General features: G+C 39.5%; 1 protein-coding gene across 1 annotated transcript; it reads right to left on the bottom strand.

The window, feature by feature from the left end:
- Positions 1 to 1,863: 1,863 nt before the first annotated feature.
- LOC149957374 (retinol dehydrogenase 14-like) lies at positions 1,864 to 2,686 on the bottom strand. Its single transcript, XM_090164787.1, has 2 exons — positions 2,654 to 2,686; positions 1,864 to 2,507 (listed from the first exon to the last, which is right to left on the bottom strand). Exon 2 carries the CDS (start codon positions 2,437 to 2,439, stop codon positions 1,888 to 1,890), a length of 552 nt encoding a protein of 183 aa, XP_090020913.1. The 5' UTR covers positions 2,440 to 2,507; positions 2,654 to 2,686; the 3' UTR covers positions 1,864 to 1,887.
- Positions 2,687 to 22,633: the final 19,947 nt, after the last annotated feature.

The raw sequence follows: 22,633 nt of genomic DNA, 5'->3' as shown, positions 1-22,633 counted from the left end.
AATAGATTTTCTTCGTAGGGATTATTAATGGGGATTCGTATTTTATAAAATCGTTTGCGACGAAAATATAATTACGGTTACTAAATACATCGATAGCATAAATAACGCTTTAAACTTGTATTTAGCCTCATCCCAACTACATATAGAGGGGAAAGAAGCTGTGATTTTAGATGCTGATATTGGCGGTAGTGTTAGTGTCGAATACACCGTGGCGCTAACTCCGAATGTGTCACCACGAAACGTGGATTTCTCTTCAACGGCACTGGATACAAATTTCATTGATGCGTCGTTCGATTGCTAGTAGATCCTTCTATTTAATCGTGATAATGCCGTCCCGTGGATTTTAATCAAGGGGGTTTTTCGGTACCCTAAATGGTATTCGACGTATTAGGCTCCGAATAGAAAATTCTTTTAAACTTTCTTTTTTGTGATAAAACACGATTATTATCATAAATCTGTACACTATAACGCGCACTTACTTGTTTTATTTTTAAGTTTTCTCTTGTTACAATACCTTTCTATACGAAGAAAAGATTTGGGTACATTTATTCGAATTTCATTCGTCCGAACGATGGTACAAATGTCCGAATGCCGGAAAACAGGATCGTATATGTCCGAAAACGTATTTAATTTGCCCGAAAAACTTATCACAACTTTTGTTGGTGATTTAGTCGTTCAATTTATGTTAACTTTACTGGCGAATTTCATTTGTTCGAATAATCGTTTGTCCGTTTTTTCGAACATTAGGAATTGGTTTTTTTTTTTAAATATTGTTAATATAAGAAAATAGTAACATTAACATGAACCTAACCTAACCTAAAATATCCACAATATTGATCGATATTAATACGAATATGAAGTAAAATATACAATATATAGATATAGCAGCAATTAAGAAAAAACAACTTGAACAAACAACGATATTTACAATGTAGTTTTTTATTTTTTATTCCTGCATTAAAAAAAATCCGGACAAAAAAAAACAGCAATAAGAAATACTAATTTAGCAACAGAATTCGGACAAGTGATGCTACCGATTCGGACGAATGAAACAAACAAGTTGTCCAATTCGAACAATTGAAACATTTGTTATTTCGGCGGTTCGGACGAATGAAATTCGAACATTTGTTCCACCATTCGGACGATTGAAATTCGAACAAATGTACCTACCCCGTGCCCGAAGAAAATGTTCCGTCTTTGTGAAATGCCACCTTTGCTTTTAGAAGGACTATATAATTATCCTAATCCTGTCACCAGAGCTCTAGTTTTTTAGTTCATGTTCCCATTTAGCTTGTGGCCAGGTCCGACAAGAGAGGGGGCAAGCTGGTACAAATAACCGGGGCCCGTGCCACCTAGGGGCCCGGGTTTGAACAAACGAGCTATACTTATCCCGGGTTTATCTCCGAAAAAGTATATCTATCTCTAGTATTAGTGTCTCTCTTTGGGGCCCAGAATTTATATTTTACCCGGGGCTCGGGCCCGCTCTCGGTGACCCTGCTTGTGGCAAACAATGCACTTTGGCCCTTAGTTTGTACCCACTCGCCACTTTTTTGCCTTTTAAAATGTTTGGGCCTTTGCTTTTAGTGGGCCCTTGCTTTTGGTGGACCCATACTCATTGGCTGGACCCTACTAGGGTTTGACCCTAGTCAGCTTTATGTGTAATGTAGCACTGCTGGGAATGAAAAGAAACCTTTAGAAAAGGAAAACAGTCTTTAGTAATCAGAAGTTTAGGATCCCATATCTATTTCAGTGATTCGACCCTCGCCAAGAAATCATTAAAATAACTTATTTGTTACTCGTTAATAAAATCAAGAAGAAAATATTTAATCAAAGAATAAATTAAAAGTATACAGACAACGGGATAATATGTTTTCTTACAGATAACATTTAGTTAACTTCATCATATCGAGAGTGAAAGGCAGTAGGACCGATCCTTCTATTCGGGAGAAAAGGCTGACACAAACTCTCACACATTTCCCAGAACCTTTTCCCATTTTCGGGATCTTTGCCTTTCGTAGACAACCAGCCTTCGACATTATTGGACAAATACTTGCCACTGACTCCGTCCAATTCCTCAGAGACAGCCGCGTATTCCAGCGTCTCAGCTCCACGCGAAGCACTTTTCAGCCAAAAATATACTAATGGAAGAATAATTCTGTTATACAAGAATCTACCGTGACGGAATATATTGGTGTACACTGCTCCAGGATGGACAGCGTTCACCGTCACTCCGGTTCCCAGAAGACACCGGTGCAACTCTTTCATCATCAAGATGTCCAATAACTTGGTTGTGTTATAGGCTGCCTGTGGATGTCTGAGTGATGTTTCCAGTTGAAGGTTGTTCCAATCCAAGACACCGAAGAGGTGAAGTATAGAGGACACTATTACGATTCTGGAATCCGATGTGTTCTTGAGCAACTGCAGCAGGAGTTTAATCATCAGAAAGTGTCCCAGAACGTTGCTGGCAAACTGAATTTCGATGTTTTCATCGGTTACTCTTCGCTTTCCTATCAAAATGTTTACGTTAATTAATTGACTTTGCTAAAATTGTATTTTTCTTAAATTAATTCAAGGGACAAGGCCCAGGGTCAGTAATTGATAGCCTCTGAAAGTTTTCCAACTACATTTTTGAAAAATTACTAAATTTATGAACACCAAATTTCAAATCCTAATTTTCTGAACCATCTAACCATTTAACTTGAATGCTAATAACATCAAAAGGGCATTTTTATAGAAAATCATTTTGATTGAAGTAGCATTAACTCTGAAATGCTCAATTAAAAAAATTAGATATCAGACTCGTCTTTTGAATTAAGTCCTGGTGTAAAATTAAAGGCATTAAAAATACCCAAGGTGGTGCCTTGGGTATTAGCCTCGTTGATTATTTATTTATATATTATATAATATAATTAAAATTCAGGTATTATTTTAGTGATCTCTTGTTATCAAATACTCTTTTGCTCCGTGGTGAAGCACTTGTTTTTTTATTATCATTCGGTAGCTCTTAAGCTGTTAGTGAATTAAGAAAGCGGCCATAATTCAAACCATTTAGATTTTAAAAGTCAATTTTTGTTAACATCAGGTTTATCCCGAAAGATGCAAAGTTGTAAAGTTGAGTTGCCAAATGAGTAGGATATTACCTAAATGCCAGGTTTGGTTAAAAAAGTCTTCAGCAGATATTGCAACGTACGTGCCACTAATTCAAAGATTTAAATTAAACGCAAATATTTTTAAAAGAGGGGCGCTAAAAATATAAAAATATGAAGTGAAATAATAAAATTTTAACTAGATCTTTCTTTTATCGATGCAAAATAAACGTTTTTTAAAGGGCGCTAATCAACTTTTTCTAGGAAAAAGGATGCTGATGTGGTTACAGTCAACTAGGGTATACTTTCTGATGGTCAAAAAGGGCACAATTGTTTTAACATTTTTTTATAGATACTAAAAAAAGCCACGTCTAAAAAACTAGAAACGATATTACTATTAAACAAGGAAACAAAAATAAATTTTTGTACCCGTGTGTAGGTGCTGGTTTGCTCAGATTGTTTATTGTTAGTAGTTATTTTAGTTTAAAGAGTGTAATTTAATATTTTTACACAATTTTTGGAAATACTACTGAAATTAAATGCTCGTATAAATAATTACAAGTGAAAAATACAGCAATCAGTGGCGTAACTAGGAACCCCGGGGCCCCCTCGCGAAAAACAACTCGAGGCCCTTTTAAATAGCACCGATTTTAATCATAAACGTTTGGGGGCCCTTAGTTCTCGCCCCCCCCCCCCCCGCTATTTACGCCACTGACAGCAATTCCAAAATTCCTAGTTATTTTTTTGTAACAAGATGGCGTTATGAGCCCATAATGAATTAAAATGACAAGAGAATGAATTCGAGGAATTTAAGTAATATTATTCGAGGAATTTAAGTAATATTATTCGAGGAATTTAAGTATTATTATTCGAGGAATTTAAGTAATATAAATTATTTTATATTAAAAGCAGAGAAAATGTTCAAAGTGAAAGTAAAATTAAAAAATCTAATAAAAAATAATTACGGAAGTGAGATTCGAACTCACGTACGTAAGCTTATCAGTGCGCGTCATTAACCATTACACCGACCTCTTCACTATGAGGTTCATTCAAAAAGCAAAATACGTATATATATAAAAGCATCCAAGTCTTAACCATGAATTGAGAACGAAATAGCCAGAAATGACAAAATTACAATTACATACAGGTCAAATCGCTAATTATTTTATTGCACAAACTCAATTTGCAACAAGATTTTGAAATATTTACGAATTATCTTTAAAATTGACTAGAAATTAAACCCGTTTTGCCTGAATGCTCGTATTTTCTCGACGTCGTTCGGCCATGGTTAGGCATGCGCGCAGACTTGAAACGAATATACTTCAATCTGTTTTGCCACGTCAATTTGCCGTTGTATAGCGCTCTTGATGATCTACACAGCGCAGACGAAGAGGAATTTCCCCCGCTTGGCTACGTTCTTTCGCGTTCCGAATCATACCCGTTAAAGGGTGTTGTGAACAAACAATTATACAAACGCTTATATTCTTCTTTGTCAGAGACAACACCGGAAATATACAGCGTCTAGGTCCGTTAGGAGACATATACATCATATAGCCTGGCAACGGGCCTTACACGTCATTTAATTCGGTTACAGGCCCTAGAAATCATATAACCTCGCAATGACTCTAGATATCACCTAAGCCCTTTACGGATCTTGCCTGGAACCGTGCCTCACAAATCATCTAACCTGGTTACGGGCAGTGGCGGATACATATGGAGTTTTTCTGTATCCACCACTGGTTACTTGCCCTTTTAGCTTTCGTTCGGAGCAAAGTGTCATGGTCAGTGTGTAAGGCCAAAGATAATATAAACCTCGTACCCTAGATTCAAAACCACTGCACCGTGCGTAGTCAATAGCGTTAACCCACTCCAAAAATATTAGCTCCATAGTTACTATAGATAAGACCACGGCCAACTTTGATGACGCGTTGGCATCAACTCGTCATCAAAGTGGGCTGTGATAGCACTATGGCAGCGTAGATTAATAATAGTGTTACCACTATTATTTATATAAGATGGCAGCGACCGATGGAGTCCGATTTTTCGGAGGTCACGTGCCGAAAGTGGGTAAACGCTTCGTTACAAAACCGTCAATCAAAAAGCTCTCAGAATATACCAATTTTCGTTACGGAAAGACGGGGAAGGAAAAATGTATTTGCAAGGATGATTTAGATTAACGTTATATATATATTACTCCTTGTTTTTACCCTCGCTCGACATTTGAGCTCGGTATGGCCTCTGCTACCGAGATTAAGTATTTACAAAACACGGCGGATTAAAATTAATCCAAGTGATATTGTTACATTTTTTATATCAAATGTTTAAAGTATAAAAGTATTTACTTAACTAGTCAAAAGAGAAGAGGATTTAAACACTTAAAATTTCAAAACATTTGGTACGGTTTTGATAATGTTTAACAGTTTATAGCCTTGAGAACTAAGGCTTAACATTTCATTGACAGTCACAGTTGTGTATCAGCAGAAGTTTATAATAAACCCCTTCCTGGGAAGTATTCAACTTCCCATTGAGCCCATGTTATTTTAATGATACATCATTCCGCGCCAGTTCAAAAACCGCGCGTCACTACGGTCGCTATTCATTCGTTCTTAAAATAATGACGTTTTTTAAAATAAAAGTAGTACCAGAGGTCGACATTGGAGGATTTTTTTCTTAAAAATAAAATGGCGGGAATCTACCGAGTTGGCGGTGGTATTATTAAGGAAACACAATGTAATTTGTATATAAAAGATAATTTAAATAAGTCATGTCATACTCGTGAATCAACAATTAAGAAATCAGTTAGTGGCAAGCGAACTAAAAATATAGAAGAACCTATACATCAACCAAAAAGGATTAAGCTCGACGATAAGGTATGTAGGTTGTAGCGCGGGCGTCGGAGACCAAATCTCAACCTAGGGACAATCTACTTAAGCGAACCCTTAAGGTACCCGTCTACAATTAATAAAGAAAAAAGAGAATCAAAGGAGATAATAATGAATGAATACGCCCGGGACTACTCGCGTAACACAAAACCAAAGATATCCCGGTAAAAGGACGGGCCCTTCCCTTACCTGGGATAAAACACAAACAACCGAATCACCCAATCACCAAAATATTCGACCAGCAATTATTTTGGGGGAAGGGGATACTATATTTATTATTGTTTTGATATTTCGCATTACAATTCCCCCCTACTTAGGTCGAACGTCCCCGTGAGACCACTTCATTAACCGTAATGGATAAACAATAAAAAATAAAGTAAAAATATGAGCTCAAACAAGGTTCGTAAATCGTGCATGCACTAAGAGGTTGGCGGATGGAGCCGGTTTTCAAAACGAAAATCCGCGGGTTTCGGTAAGGCGGGTAGCGACAGCTCGCCCCCTCATTTTGACGTCATTGGGTTACAGCCAAGATGTTTCGTATCAAGAGATAAACGAGAATGAAGCCCCTCCGAATTTTTTAAACGGAGTAGTCGCTGGCGCGGCCGACGGCGCTGTTTTTCCTTGAAATGTGGCAAGGCTTAAAAAGTAAGTACAGGTTCAATTTTCTAAAAATTACAGTTTTTTAAAATGCCTGGGTACAATTGCGCAGTTAATGGTTGGTTAAACAATCTCAACAAAACAAAAAACATCGACATTTCTTATCATAGATTTCCTGCGGATTCTGATATGCGAACAATTTGGATGGAAAAAATCAAACCAGACAAGGTTAATCCTAAATACGCAAGAATTTGTTCCGTTCATTTCAGAACCGAAGACTTTGATACTGATTTAAAAGCTGAACTTCTGAACTCAAAGCCAAAAAAGTACCTGAAGAAGAATTCAGTTCCTTCCTTAATGCTAGATCTTAACAATAGTTCCTACCTCAAAGAAAACTGTGATAATAAATTAAACATTTTAACACCTGCCAAATCTACATCTTCTGAAAATAGAGAAACTCTAGACCCTTCCTTAACAATTGATTGTAATAATAGTTCTGATCCAAAAAAACTGTGAAAAAATTTAAATGTTTTGAACTTTTGACCCCTGTCAAATGTAGATCTTTTATTAACAAAGAAAACCTAGTTGAGAAAACTATTAATTCTCCATTAACTCCTGAAAGTTGTTTCATGTCCAGTTTATCTAACTGTCATTTTCAAAGTACACCAAAAATTAATAAGTCCCCTAGAAAGCATTTTGAGTAATAAACCAAATCCAACCTCGCCGTTAAGTAAAAAGCTGAAGTCAAGAATAATGATTAATGAAACCCCAAAAAGGTATTTGTCCTTAAAGAAAATGCAAAAACAAAATACTTTATCAAATAGGGGAAAAAATGACAAGTATTTAAATACCAAATCTCATATTGAGTCAGCAGATTCCGGTATTAACTGCAACTATGATTGTGAAGATTTCAACTCCTCAAATCGACCATTTCGTAGTTCCTATTCTACTCTTAAACCTAGTGAGATTAAATGACAGTGCAATTTTAAAGAAGTTTTGGCCAAAAGTAAGAAACTCCTCTTAGCGCGTAAAGCAAATTCCACAAAAGCAAAGAACTTAATCAACAGGCTTACGAAGAAGGACAAAAAGATACGCTTGTTGTTGTGCAATAATTCAACTCAAGTTATTGAATTACGGAAGTTGAGAAGAGATGTTAAACGACTCCAACGAGAAAATAAGAAGCTCTTGGAAAACAACTTAAAATATGAAGAAATTTTAGACAAAGTTTTTACAAAAAGTCAACTTAAAATCTTAAAGGGTGGCAAAAAAGTGAAATGGGGGGAAGAAGATATTGCAAGAGCTTTTGCATTAAGGTATCTTAGTAATAAAGCTTACATATATCTTCGTAAACAGTGTAATATTCCTCTACCACACATTTCAACGCTGAAACGGTATGCGTCCAAGTTGGATTTTAGCCCTGGGCTTCTGAAGGACGTTTTGAACATTATGAAAGCAAATGGAACACATATGCCAATTATAGATAAATTAGTCATTTTAACATTTGACGAAGTTAAAGTGAAGTCAGTATTAGAATACGATGTAAAAAATGACCAGGTCATGGGAGAGCATAGCAGTTGCAAGTAATTATGGTTCGAGCATTGTTTTCGAGTTGGAAGCAGCCAATTTATCTTGGATTTGACGAAAAAATGACTGCATCTATTTTATATCAGGCTATTGAATAATTAAGCAAAGCTGGCTTTAATGTTGTAGCCTGCGTAAACGACATGGGTGCTGGAAATCAAGGGCTCTGGAAAGAACTTGGTATTTCCATTCATCGAACCTTTTTTCCAAATCCAGTCAATCCTGAAGATCCAATTTATTGCTTCGCTGATGCTCCCCATTTATTGAAACTGTTTCGAAATTGGTTTCTGGATAATGGCTTTAATTATAATGGCAAACTGATAACAAAAGAACCTGTCCTTTCTTTATTCAAACAAGATCAAAATGAACTTCGGACCTGCCACAAAATCACAAAACTCCACTTGGAATGTGAGGGCACTCAACGCCAAAATGTAAGAATGGCTGCGGAGTTGATGTCGCACACCGTTGCTACAGCTGTTAAAAGAATGAATTTGGGTGAATTAGGAGATAATACGTCTGACTTCATTGAAACTGTCAATCAGTGGTTTGACACCATGAACAGCTACACTAAAAATGACTCTCTCATTACAAAAAGTAGATTTGGGACAAACCTTGACGATCAAACTGAAATATTAATTAAAATGTCAGATTTAATGAACCACTCGCTACCTCTTAATAAAAATGCAATTCAAGTTTTTCAAAAAGGAATAATAATTTCCATTAGTTCTATGTTAAATCTATATAACCAATTAAAAAACAAATATGGGATTAAATACATATTAACACATCGTCTAAATCAAGACTGTATTGAGAATTTCTTTTCGCAGTTGCGTACAAGAGGAGGACTGGATGACCATCCAACTCCTCTTAACGCTCTCTACAGAATTAGAATGATCATCTTAGGAAAAAACCCTGGTATCGTACAGACAAATACTCAGGGCCGGATTAAGGGGGGGCCCAAGGTGCACTTGCCCCCGGGCGCCAGCCAAATGGGGATTATGGGGGTGCCCAAGAAATTTAATTATTGGAGACCGAAAACCATGCTTGCGCTCCATAACGGCCCGTACGGTTAAGGAAGCAAATTACGGTTGCGCCACACATCACGTCCGTAGTCTAAATGTTATAAAACACAATTTTCACAGTATTATTCTTCCACGATATAGTTATTAGTTTTTGAATTACACTATTCTAATCATCTAATGCGAAATGTGTCAAAAATATTCGTTCTTTCAATTCTAGTTGCTTACAAAGTTTCGTTAGTCCACATTTTGTTTTAATTTCGTCGCGAGTGTTGCTCCATCCAAAACGTTATTTTCACCATAGAGATCACTCACGGAAAGTTAAATTTATACGAATAGTTGACAGGAATGAATGTAGATATCTTTTTCTATAACCATTTAACTTTGCGAAATTGCGAGTTTGTTTTGTCTTTCAGTCTTTCAGAATTAAAAGAGTAGTAGGTAAGTTTTATGTAATCTTTATTTGAAAAAAAAACAAAAACAAAACAACAACAACTTTGAAATGAACGGCAGCCACGGTACTGCGACTGTCGGCGGTAGATTTTTTGGCAGTTGTGTTTCGATATGCCACACTGTCTCCGCACCAGAGATGTGTCGCTACTCTGACTATATCTCATCTGCGAATCTTCCTACCGTGGGCCGTCACGCCGTGGCGTGTTAGCAATCTCAGTCGCTAACTGTCGCTTCCTCTACAGAGGCTGCATCGCTCAGTAACCTTTCACATTTTTAATATAATAATTTCACATTTATAAATTGTTTAGGCGACGGAGGCGAGTCACGAGTGAGACTGTGAGACTAACAAAGAATTGGAATTCACTGTTTATAGATAGTTATTTTAAATGAAAAAGTGAAATTAAAAATTATTATCATAATGAATGAAAAAACACCCAAAACAAAACTAAGTGGAGCCCAAAATAGAAAACGAGAAGCTGAGAAATCGAAAAGAGAACAAGAAGTTTTAGAAAAAGTACCGAAAATTACGTCCTATTTCATTTCCAAACATTCGCAGAACAAGGAAGCCGCGGAAGAGTCCGAAGATTCAGAGGATCAATCAATTTTAATCACCGAGACTCAGTCTAACGAAACTAACGTATCTATTGATTTATCGTATGAGGATCAGGATTACAATGAGATTGAAAATGAGACCAAAGTGAGTGGGGCGGCAGTTCATTTAACTAAACATTTAGGAAATGACCCAGCACTTTGGAAAATTGATGACAATACTAGAAATCTATTTGCGGCTCACCCCGTTATACAAAATGTAAACGATATAAACTTTTTAGAGACGAAGCGCCTAATCGGTAAAAAACATAGACAATTATCTAGGGATATTTTCACTCGAAAATTGGTAAATGGCGAAAGAAAAGTCAGAGATTGGTTGCTGTATTCAAAGTCTCAAAACGCATTGTATTGTGCGGCATGCTTACTCTTTTCGGATAAGCAAACAGTAACATCCGACTCCTCTTTGGCTTCAGATGGTTTTAAAAATTGGAAAAAAGTAAACGAAAGGATTTTGTCGCATGAAAAAAATAACAATCACACAACTTCTCAGAGTAAACTTGTGCTACACTCTAATGTTAGACATCCAAAAATTGATAGCTATTTAAAGTTACAACTCGAAACTGAAATAAAATATTAGAGGAATGTTCTGCGAAAAGTGGTTGCAACAATAAAGTTTTTGGCTTCAAGAGGCCTTGCTTTTAGGGGAGAAAACGAACTAATTGGTTCAAAACACAATGGTAATTATCTTGGAACTTGGGAATTAGTTGCAGAGTTTGACCCCTTTTTAGCTAAACACTTGACTAATCATGCAAATAAGGGAAAAGGACACACCTCATATATTTCTTCAACTATATGTGACGAGTTTATAGAAATCATGAGTGCTCGTGTTCGTCATGTGATACTACACGAAATAAAAACTGCGAAATACTTTGCAATCAGTGTAGACTCTACCCCCGACATTGCAAAAATCGATCAATTAACTCTCTTTTTTTCGATATGTTCTCCGAGACGGTACTCCTGTAGAGCGTTTTTTTAAATTCATGCCTTTAGTCGGTCATAAAGGCCTTGATATGTTACAAGCGCTACTATTAGAATTTGAAGAGCAAGGAATAGACGTAAAAAACTGTAGGGGTCAATCTTACGACAATGCATCCAATATGTCAGGGTTTTACAAAGGATTGCAAGGACGTATTCGTCAAGAAGCTAAGTACGCTGATTACGTACCGTGTGCCGCACATTCCCTTAACTTAATCGGAAATTGTGCAGCTGATTGCACAACTGTGTCAACGGATTTTTTTATATTTCTTCAAGCAATCTTCGTTTTTTTCCCGCATCTACACAACGATGGGAAATACTTACAAATAATTTGAGAACCAATTCTGATTCCAAAACTGTAAAATCTCTTTCGGAAACCCGATAGTCGGCTCGAGATGATGCTTGTGAAGCTCTTTTTAATGGTTACAAGGAAATTAAAAACGCTTTAGATGAAATATCGAACGACAATTTACAAAAACCAGCAATTCGCCATGAAGCTAAAACCCTTAGAGATAAATTATCTACCTTGGAAATTGCTTTTATGCTGGTTTTCTGGACTACAGTTCTAAAAAGGTTTAACGCGAGTAGTAAAATTTTGCAATCCGAAAACGCAGAACTATCTACTGTTGTGAAGGTGTACAAATCTCTAGAAATGTTTGTAAGTTCTATAAGGGTCGAGTTTGATCAATTACAAAAAGATGCTGAAGCTCTTCGTGAAAAAACTACTTATAGGTGGGAGACTAGCAGGATAAAAACTCGTAAAAAAGCTTTCGATGAAGGATCGTCAAAAGATACTGAAATCAGTGGAAAAGATAAAATGCGAATTGAAACATTTTTTTTGTTATTACTGATACATTAAAAAATGAGCTTCTTAAACGAGGGGAATGTTATGATTCAATTCAAAAGCGTTTCGGAGTTATTTTTGACCTTCCCAAACTTGACAATGAAGAAATTAAATCCGGTTCGAAAGTATTAACAGATTATTACCCTGAAGACATTGAACCTGATCTTACTTTTGAACTTCTTCATTTTAAAGGATTACTTTCTACAATAGAAATAAATCGTGAAAACGTAAATGCTCAAGAATTATTAAAAACGCTAATAGGTGTTTCTATAAAATAAATCAATAAAAAAATAAAATGTATGAAATGTTTTTCCCCGCGTCACGAGCTTAAGCTTTTTAGTGCTTTATCGGCACGCGCGTTTCGCACGTCGACTTCAAATTCCAAAATCTTTATCGACATGGGGTGGGGGGGGGGGCAACTGCACCTGGGTGACAGCCAAATGGGCATATCTTAAAATTTTGAGGACCTTTTTTAAGAAAATCAATATTATAAAATATTATTTAAGTGGGCGCCAAGTGAAGAGTGCCCCCGGGCGCTGACTGCCTTAATCCGGCCCTGCAAATACTAATACGACAGCCAAATCACATGCTGAATATTTTGTAACAAATATTTTCAGAAATTCCGAAGTCACTCCAGATGACATTGAAATCAGCGAATATATAGATAATGTATTTGAAGTAAACAGTGACAGTACCATTGATGTAAGAAATGCACCAAGCCCACCAACGATTCGAAAAACTACCTATAGTTCTTCAAATAAGGATTTTAACAAGAAAGTGATTAAAACACAAGCAACGTTGACCATGAAAACAAGTGAAACCTTTACAGATTGCGAAGAAGGTGGACTGGAATATCTGGCGGGTTGGGTGGCCAAAAAATTTTATAAAGCATTTCCTAACTTACATCTAAAATTCCAAAACATTTCTGAACTTGAACACTGCTATGCCATACCAACGTGGGTGTCGCAGTTAAACTATGGAAGAATCATTAAACTGTCCTTTAATTTCTTGAATGACGTTCGTTTTTTTGAGGATCAATTTCTAAAGTATCATGAAACGAATGAAGTAGATACTATTTGGATTCGCAAAGACAAGGGAATCGTAAATGCTGTGACTGATTTTATTTTAAAAAAGCAATCTAAATACCCAAAGGAACTTGTTTTTGTCTATATTAAAATGCGAACCATAATAAGGATGAATTTCATAAATGAAACAAAAAAAGTTCAGATGCAAGAGCGAAAAAAAAAAGAAAAAATGCAAAAACTTACAACCTGAATAATTTTAACAAACAAATTAGTTGACACAACAAATGACACTGATAATTCCTAGCTTTAGTATTTAAATTTTACTTGAATGCTTTAGTTACTATAGTTTGGGAATTTAAAATTGTGTTTGAGCTTATTGGATATAAAATCAGGTATCTGTCATGTTTTATGGTATCAAAGTTACTTTTTAATTTCATAAACGAAAACTAAAAAAGTTCAGGGCCAAAATCTTAAAAAATATGTAAAAACTTAAAGCCTGAATATTTTAAACAAACAAATTAGTTCAAATAACAAAAGACACTGTGATAATTCCTAGCATTAGTGTTTAAAATTTACCTGAATCCTTTTGTTATTATAGTTTGGAAAATTCTAATTGTGTTCGAGGTTATTGGATGTAAAATAAGATAACTCATGTTTTTGTGATATCAAAGTTAATTTTTAACTTACTGAATTGTTAACTTGTGATAATAATGATCTCAAAGGCTCAACTATTTTATTAAAGTTACTAAAAATATTCTTTTTAGCCTGGCTTGCACGATTTTACGAACCCAGCTTTTTAAAAATAAAAATTCAAAGTTAAAACTGAGTTGCGTATTTGTTTTAGTTTCTATTATCGAAAAAATCATAATTATAATAAATATAATATTAATTATATTATATTATTTTTGTATAATAATATAAATGTATAATTAATATTTATATATTATTAATAACATATTTAATATAAATATTAAATAATATTAATAATATAATATAAATATAAGTCCATGAACGTAACCTTTTAACTTGATATCGTTCAAATAGTGAAAAAGACTACACTAAGAATAGTATAAGCCTCCCTATACGATAGATTTCCAAAAGAATTGTAACCCAATGATGTCACTGGAGCCAGAGACAAACTTTACGCGAATTCTCTACAGTGTATGCTTCGAATGCGCCCCCCTTGGAGCTCAAATGAAATAACTACAAATATTCTGGTGCACCATTTTAACAGCCCTTTAGAAACTACAACAAACAAAAAAAAATACCAGGCAAACTATATCGTCGGACTCTTCCAGTTTGCGGGTATCGTAAACGAAGGTTGTGAACACCATAACTTGCCTGGGAGCTAGTAACTACAGGGGCATCGACATTTCCATCTATATCTGAATCCCTTAAAATACAATCTGTTCGCTGGACATATGGTTTTAACTGGCGGATATTATGGGTCCCTTTCAAAAGTTTTCCATTACTGTCCGCTAACCTATATGTCCATTTGGACAACTTCGCGGCCACCCTGTACGGTCCATCAAATTTCGGCGCAAGTTTCACGGCATAATTATCAGCGTTACTCGATTGAAAATGCGTTTTTTTTAATACCAAATCACCAACGTTTAACTCGACATCCCGATGACGCTTATCGTAAGAAGCCTTCTGAGTAGCTTGCGCTTTCTCAATATTTTAACGGGCGTTTTCTAGTGCTTTGGCTACATCTTTAACAACCCTAAGAGAATGAGCTTTTTCTACGTCAGCGCTCAAAAAGTGGTCGGGGTCGTGTTCGCTTTGTATACTGAGTGCAGTTCGGAGCTCACGACCGAACATCAAAGCGGCCGGAGTGTATCCGGTGGTTTCTGAGGGGGCGGTTCGCATAGCCATAGCGTATTGCTGTAATCCGCTATCACACTCTTTATGATTGTTTGTCACATAGGCCGAAATTTTTATACCTATAGTCGCGTTGAACCTTTCGGTGAGGTTCGATTGGGGTGAATAAAATGAAGTAAACCGCTGTTTAACACGGAGCTTTTTGAAAACAGCTGCCATTAACTTAGACGCGAAGGAACTTCCATTATTCGAGACAATGACTGCGGGAAGTCCAAACCGAGAAAATACATCGTCGACTAAATGTCGAACGATCCCGGGGCTACTCGCATTACGCAGAGGGAAGACTTCTATCCACTTGGTTAGGTAGTCCGTTATGACTAATATATAACGAAAGCTACGGTTGGAACGCCGGTAAGGACCTTTAAGGTCCATAGAAATTACTTCCCATGGCTGGGGAATAGCGCTGGGTTTCATTAGACCCGGGTGCGCCGGTGAGAAACCTTATGCGTTTGACAAACATCGCACGAACGACAGTACTCGAGAACATCCAGAGTCATACCATCCCAACTATACTGACTTTGGATGCGTTTTAATGTTTTTTTGACGCCGAAATGTCCCGCGGATGGGATATCGTGGCTAAGATGCAAAATCCTAGCGCGTAGGGATGTAGGTACTTAAACTCGAAATGCTTACCATTCGACTGGGTCGGCTTTACCGATGTCTTGGTATAAAATTCTATCGCGGATATCGCAACGGGGCGCAACTTTTTCAACCCAATTTCTGATTGAAACGTTAGCTGGGATTTCATTATCCTCCATATATCTTATTCACGCTCCTAATTTTTCATCAGATCGCTGCGCGGTGATTAATTCTTTATTATCGAACCGAACTATAGGGGTAGAGTTTGGTACACCGACGATGGAATTTACTTCTCCTTCGGGGATCCGCGATAACGCATCGGCTACCACGTTATCCTTGCCTGGAACATGGTGGATCGTGAAGTCAAAAGCCTGCAACCTAGTGTTCCAACGAGCGAATTTGCCCGTTGGGTCAGGAGCACGATGTAACCATTTTAGTGCCGAGTGATCGGTGTAGACTTCGAAGTGAGTGCCTTCGACGTACGGACGGAATTTCTCTATGGCCCAAACAACTCCAAGACACTCACGGTCCGTCGTAGAATATTTTTGCTCAGTGACGCTTAGTGACCTACTCGCGAACTGAATAACGCGGCGCTGACCATCGATGTACTGAGTCAAGACGCCTCCGAGGCCTGTCAGTGAGGCATCGGTAAAAATTTTAAATGGGTGATTATAATCAGGGGTGCAAAGAACCGGGGCTGAGGACAAGCGCTCTTTCAAAACGTCAAAAGCGCTTTCTCGCTGAGCAGACCATTTCCAAGAAGTGTCATTATGTAACAGCGCGTTCAGAGTGCTAGCAATTTTGGCGAAATCCTTAACAAAACGTCGGTAGTAGGATGCCATTCCTAAGAAACGTCGAAGCTGTTTAAAATTTTTTGGAGTTGGAAAATTTCGCATCGTTTCAGTCTTTGCTGGGTCGACCATTATTTCGGAGTTGCTCACTATATGTACTAAAATAGCGCATTCTTTTTGGCAGAATTGCGTCTTTGAAGCTTTAATAGTTAGGCCCGCCTTTGACAACCGGTTAAATACCTCTTCCAGTGTTTTAATGTGTGTTTCAAAGTTCGCAGATGCTACAATAATATCGTCAAGGTACGCGCATACGCCACGTCCCGACATATCCAAAAATAACGAATTTACTAGGCGTTGGAAGGAAGCGGGTGCGTTACAAAGGCCGAACATGAGTACCTTAGGCCGAAACAATCCTCTATGGGTTACAAAACTAGCTATGTCCCTATGACCCTCAAAAATTGGCATCTGCCAGTAACCACTAAGCATGTCAAGGGTCGTAACAAAGTTGGGTTTGTGTAGCGAATCGAGAATATCGTCTATCCGTGGTAACGGATAGACGTCGCGTCTCATAATGAAGTTAATTTTTCTGTAATCTATACAGAGTCGCTGGGTGCCATCTTTCTTACCCACCAACAAAGTGGGACTGGCTCAAGGACCAGAAGAGGGCTCAATAATGTCGAGAGTAATCATCTCGTCGATGATTCTATCAATTTCTGCACGTTTTGCGGGAGAGAACCTATACGGGGGGCTCGAAATTGGCCTATCATTTGTCAAATCAATATAATGTTGAACGAGGTCAGTGCGTCCGGGTACTGTAGAAAATATAGGTTTAAATCTGTTAACTAGGGATTCTAATATTTATCGTTGTTCTAGATTTACCGGGGTGGCTTCTAACGCTTTAAAAAGTTCGTCTTCATCAATTAAACCTTCGGTAACTGCTAAGTTGAATATTGAATTGTTAGTAAAATTTTCCTTGGGAGCAATAATTTTGGATGGTGGTTTATCATTAACTAACTGCTGAACGCTTAAGTGAAAACAACTACCTGACCTAAAGGAGTCACTACAGTTAATTCCACCCTTAGATTTAACTACTCAACTCGTGGTCTACGACCATGCCTGTATGCCTTAAAATATCTTTCCCTAAAATACAAGTGTAGGGAATATTTGGGCAGTAGACTGCCTCAAATTTTACAAGCTTTCTAGGCAAACCAAAATTGACGGTTACTGCCCCATCAGTGGGTAAAAGGGTTCCATCGGGTTGACGAAGGCCTAAAACAGATTGAGAAGTTTGACAACCTAAATTTTCTGATAAGGGTTTGAGACTACTATGAATTATCGTATGTGTTGAACCAGGGTCAATGAGGGCTACGCACGGAACAGTTTTCAAATAAATGTCTAATAAATCTTGGCCCATATTAAAAATATCTGGGTACCCTGGTGGAGAAACTGCCGCGCTAGCTAATTGGGTTGTGTTTATTGTTGAGATGGCGGCCTGCTGCCTGTCAATGCGGCAGAGGCCGTTTCTCCGTTTCCCTGAACCGGATTCGGAGGGTTCCTAAGGTTAGGACAACGATTTCTAGCGTGGCCGACTTCTTGACATCCGTTACAAGTCAAGTTCGGATTGAAATATGGACCTGGTCTACCATTAATGGATTGAGTGTTTGGAGCCTGACTACCAATGTTGCTAGGTTGTTGCCCGCTATAACCACGCGAGTGGGTATTATTATGAGCGCTTTGGTTATGGTTTTGGTGCTCAGTTTGGTTAGTGTTATTAAAAGTGTGATTACCCCGATTATTAAGGCGAGAGTTCTGGTTGTGAAAACCATTAGCAGTACTATTACCCCAAGATGTGTGGTTGCTTGATAAATCATGGTTTCTCGAGGAGCCAGATTCCGCCTGACCACTATTCGAGTCCGTCGATACGTCTTCCCGTCAATGGTCTGGATATTGTACGAATGTGGTTCGTCAGCATATGAATGAATTTTGGCCGGCACCCAGTTGCAATGACCAGCTTGATAAAAGACATTGTCACCAGGGTTAAAAGTAAGTGGTCGCGGGTGACGCATGGTGCGCTGTGACGCCACCATGATTTCTTGCTTAGCTGAAAGAGCATTCTGAATCTGGTGTATTGGATAGTTGGGTTGCAGTGACGAGCTCGTGGTAGTGTTATGGTTTCGAAGTTGCCTTCCCATGAGCATCTGGGAGGGAGACGGTAACTTCCCAATTTTAGTTGTACGATACTCGAGCAGTACATAGTGAAGGTCACGACCATCCTTCTTAGCCTTGAATAAAATATTTTTTATTGTCTATATTGCTATTTCTGTCATACCGTTTGATTTCGGGTAATGTGGACTGCTGGTCACATGATGTGTTCCCCAGTGTTGAAGAAATTCCTTGAATTTGTATGAGCCAAATGGAGGTCCATTGTCCGACACCAGTCGCTGAGGAGCGCCATACCTCGAGAAGTGCGGGTCGAGAAATTTTATGACAGATTCGGCCGTAGTGTTCCGCATCTCCTTCACTTCTATGAATTTAGAAAAATAGTCTTCAAGTATCACTAGTTTTTTTGTCTTCTACCTGAAATATGTCAGTCCCAACTGTTTCCCAAGGAAACTTCGGTTATGGATGTGGTTGCATAGGTATCGCGGAGTTGGCGCGGTCGCGATTCCGGCAGATTTGACAGTCCCGGACGTAACTCGTTATATCAGTCGTGATCTGGGGCCAATACACGTGAAGTTTAACTTTCTGAAGACAGCCGCTGACTCCCTGGTGGATAGAGTGAAGTTGGGCAATGACATCACTTCTCATGGTTGCTGGAACGACAAGGCAATTTCCCCGGTATATCAAGCCACAGTCCTCATGGAACTCCTCCTGATGTGGCCAGTATGGAATGACGTCAGGCGATACTCTCTTCTGTGATCTCGGCCAACCTTCATTTATGTATGCACGAGGAGTCTGGAGAGTGGAATCATCTCGGGTTGCTCGCTCCATCGAGATGCGTCTATCCGAGGAAAGAATAGTTAGGGCGTGCAGAGCGGCGTGTTGACCCTCCATTTCCGTGGTATCGATGTCAGTCCGCTGTAGTGCAGCACGAGAGAGTGTGTCAGCGATCTGGAGGTTGGTGCCAGGGACATACGTCAAAGTAAAATCGTAACGGAGGAGGCGCAGTACCATTCTCTGTAGACGTGGGGAGAGCATATGCATGGGCTTGTTGATGATGGCTACCAAAGGTTTGTGATGGGTCTCGACGGAAAAGTGCGTTCCCACTACGTAATAGTGGAACTTCTCACAAGCGAAAAGGACACCTAGGAGCTCCTTCTCGATCTGCGCGTAGTTCTTTTGAGTCGACGTCAATGTTGTAGATGCATACTCGACAGGGCGATCGGCTTGCAAGAGAGCAGCACCAATACCGTTCGAGCTGGAATCCACAGTAATCTTACATGCAGTGGTGGGTTTGAAGACTGCAAGTATTGGGGAGGACGATATTAATGTTTTTACTTTATCATGGGGTGGCTGAGTGGTTAGCACTTTAGCCTCGCAGCAAGAGGAGCCGGGTTCGATCCCAGCTAGTGGCACTGGGTGAAAATCCGGAACCACTCCTTCTGCGTAGAGTTTGTAAGTTATCTCCCCACTGGTTAAAGGGGTTTTCCACCGAGATCTTCGGTTTCCCCTTCCCATAAAAACTTGCTGAGGTTAACGGTAATAGTTAGTGTAGGGAGCTGTTGGCTCGCGTGGCATGAAGGGCTTGCCACCACCCTCCTACGCATTGTAACCCGGCCACCTGTTACTTGATCACGCACAAGCAACATTGCTTATGTGGTCGAAGGTGGTGCCTTGGGTATTAGCTCTATTTAAAAAAAAAATACAACCTGCATGCTCGGAGTCCATGAAAAAAGTGAGTCCCTCTTAAGTAACGCTCTCAAGGGAATTGCTTGCTCCGAATATGATGGGAGGAACCTTGTAATATAGTTAACCATTCCCAAGAATCCTTGTAGTCTTGTAGAGCATGTTTGCCTTGCGGCGAGGGAAGGTCCAAAATAGCATTGATTCTTTCCGAATCGATCTCGATGCGCTCCGGTGTTATTATGTGGCCAAGGTATTTTATGCGTCGGGTGGCGAGCTGTAACTTCTTTTTACTAAAGGTCAAGTTAAATTTTCTTGCAGTGTCGAGAATACGCACAAGTAAAGCATTGTGCTCTTTCATATTCTTGGCAGCAAGTAAGAGATCATCAGTAGAGATACGAGTAAATCGGAACTTCTCCGAAGGAAAGATCTGTTCCATTACCTGTTGGAACACTTCAGATGCCGTGCATATGCCATATGGAAGGCGTAGATATCTAAAAGTACCAAACGGAGTCGAAAGGTGAAGAGATATGAACTGTCCTCCGTTAATTCAACCTGCCAAAAAGCGTTTTTGGCGTCAAGGACTGTAAATAGTATTACCATGGAGTCCTGAGAAAATCTCCTGTGCTGTAGGCATATGGACAGGCTGGCGTTTGATGTTTGGATTCAATTTTCGTGGGTCAAGGCAAATACGTACCGACCCGTCCGGCTTGCGCTCGACTACCATTGGGTGAACCCATTCCGTGGGGCCCTCCACAGGCGTAATGATGCCATTTTTTAACATTCTCTGTAGTTCATCAAAGACCGGTTGTTGCAGTGCGTGTGGTAGTCTGTGAGGTACGGAGACAAATGGAACTGCAGCAGGTTTCAATTGGATTTGGTATCTGATCGGCAATTTCCCTATTCCATCAAAGACATCGGGAAACTGGTCTATTATTGACTGTGGATCATCGTGTGTTACGTCAGATCTGGAAGCAGCGCGAGATTCCTGTAGGACCTGGACCGTGTTAACGTCTTAAAATTGAGTGGTTGGTGGTCGAGTAGAGCGGGAGATTAAGCCCAGCGCTTCGGACTCGGTGGCGCCGAGGATCGGAGTTGTCGGTTCCGGAGTGATGTAGAATGTTAACTGCCGTTGTGCCGCGAAAGAGATGCCGGATAGTTCAGCCATACCCAATATGGGAACGTTTTGTCCAGTATACGCGATGATACGACGAATTGGTTGAGCGAGATGCAACTTCACTGATAGAGTCTCATAGATATGGTTTGGGATGATATTAACTTGTGAGCCAGTATCTAGTTTGAATAGAATCGGACTATTATTAACATGTACAGACTCATACCATTGATCATCGGAAGGTCGGGTGGCAGGATCGTGAGTGGCATCGCAGAGTGCTGTAATGATCCAGGAAATATGATTCGTGATGCGCTTAGTTGGGTACGTCTGAGCGGCGGGCTTGAACCTCGGAGTAGTGGCCGTATTCGTCGAAACAAAAGCTATCGCTCATACAGTATCACTGTGAGGTCATCGGATCTGCTGCTGGTTGAGTTAAGTTGAGCGACAGCAAACTGCCCAATGGCCCACCCGTGAACAGTTATGGCATTTGGAGTCAGACGCCGGGCAGTAATTAGGATGGTTGTGACGTAGACCGCAGTTGGAGCAGGTCATTTGTGGCTGAACGTGGCGAGGCAGACGATAGTCCGTGGAACTTCGCTGTGATGACGAGAAGCTTCGCGAGAATGGCCGGGTCGGAGCCCTAAAGGGCCATGGATGTCTGGAACGTAGATGATCAGAAGCCGGGCGACCTCCCTGTCGGAACGGTCGGTGTCGCAGAGTATCCAGGGCAGCAGAGGAAGGGGAGGACGGCGTAGGTCCACGCAGTAGGTTAGCGTGCACTGCAGACGTTTCCTCAGTCTGACAAACTGAAATAGCTTCATTAAGTGATAGAGCCGGTCTGGAGAAGAGTCGTTTCCGCAGGTCTGGGTCGAAAATGCCTGCCAGGATCTGGTACCGGAGTAAAGAGTCATTGATTTCCCCGAAATCACAGCTTCGGGCTTTAGTGCGCAAATCATTTAGGAAGTCATCAAACGGCTGGTGTTGACTTTGCTTCGTATGGAAAATACATATCGATGTGAGTCCGGATTGTTGAAACGCGCGTAGTAGTTGTCGAATGCAGCATATATTTGATCGAGAGTAGGGTGCTGTTGGTTTTCTTCTAGTGGTATGGTCAGGTTCTCGTAGATTTTCTGGCCAGTCGGGCCTAATGTATATAAGAAACTGGCTACTTGCGTCGGCGGAGTTTCCGTAGAGAGCTTGGATGCAGCTGCGAAGATCTTGAAGACCTTCTTGTATTCAGCCCATGAAGCTGCCGGGTTAGCCGTTCCCGGTGTGAAATGTTCTGGTGCTCGGTAACTGGATGAGGACATCTGAAGGCTAGGCTGTATCACTTCTGACACCATGTTGTGAAGTT

This window comes from Leiobunum rupestre, chromosome 2, assembly GCF_980474605.1.
Source record: "Leiobunum rupestre chromosome 2, qqLeiRupe1.1.hap1, whole genome shotgun sequence".
NCBI lineage: Eukaryota > Metazoa > Arthropoda > Arachnida > Opiliones > Sclerosomatidae > Leiobunum > Leiobunum rupestre.
Note: the sequence above shows the minus strand (reverse complement) of the source record. Positions and strands in the feature narration are given on the sequence as shown.

Excerpts from the sequence above, each read along its gene's own strand:
- LOC149957374 (XM_090164787.1), bottom strand. The coding sequence starts at position 2,439 with ATGATTAAACTCCTGCTGCAGTTGCTCAAGAACACATCGGATTCCAGA.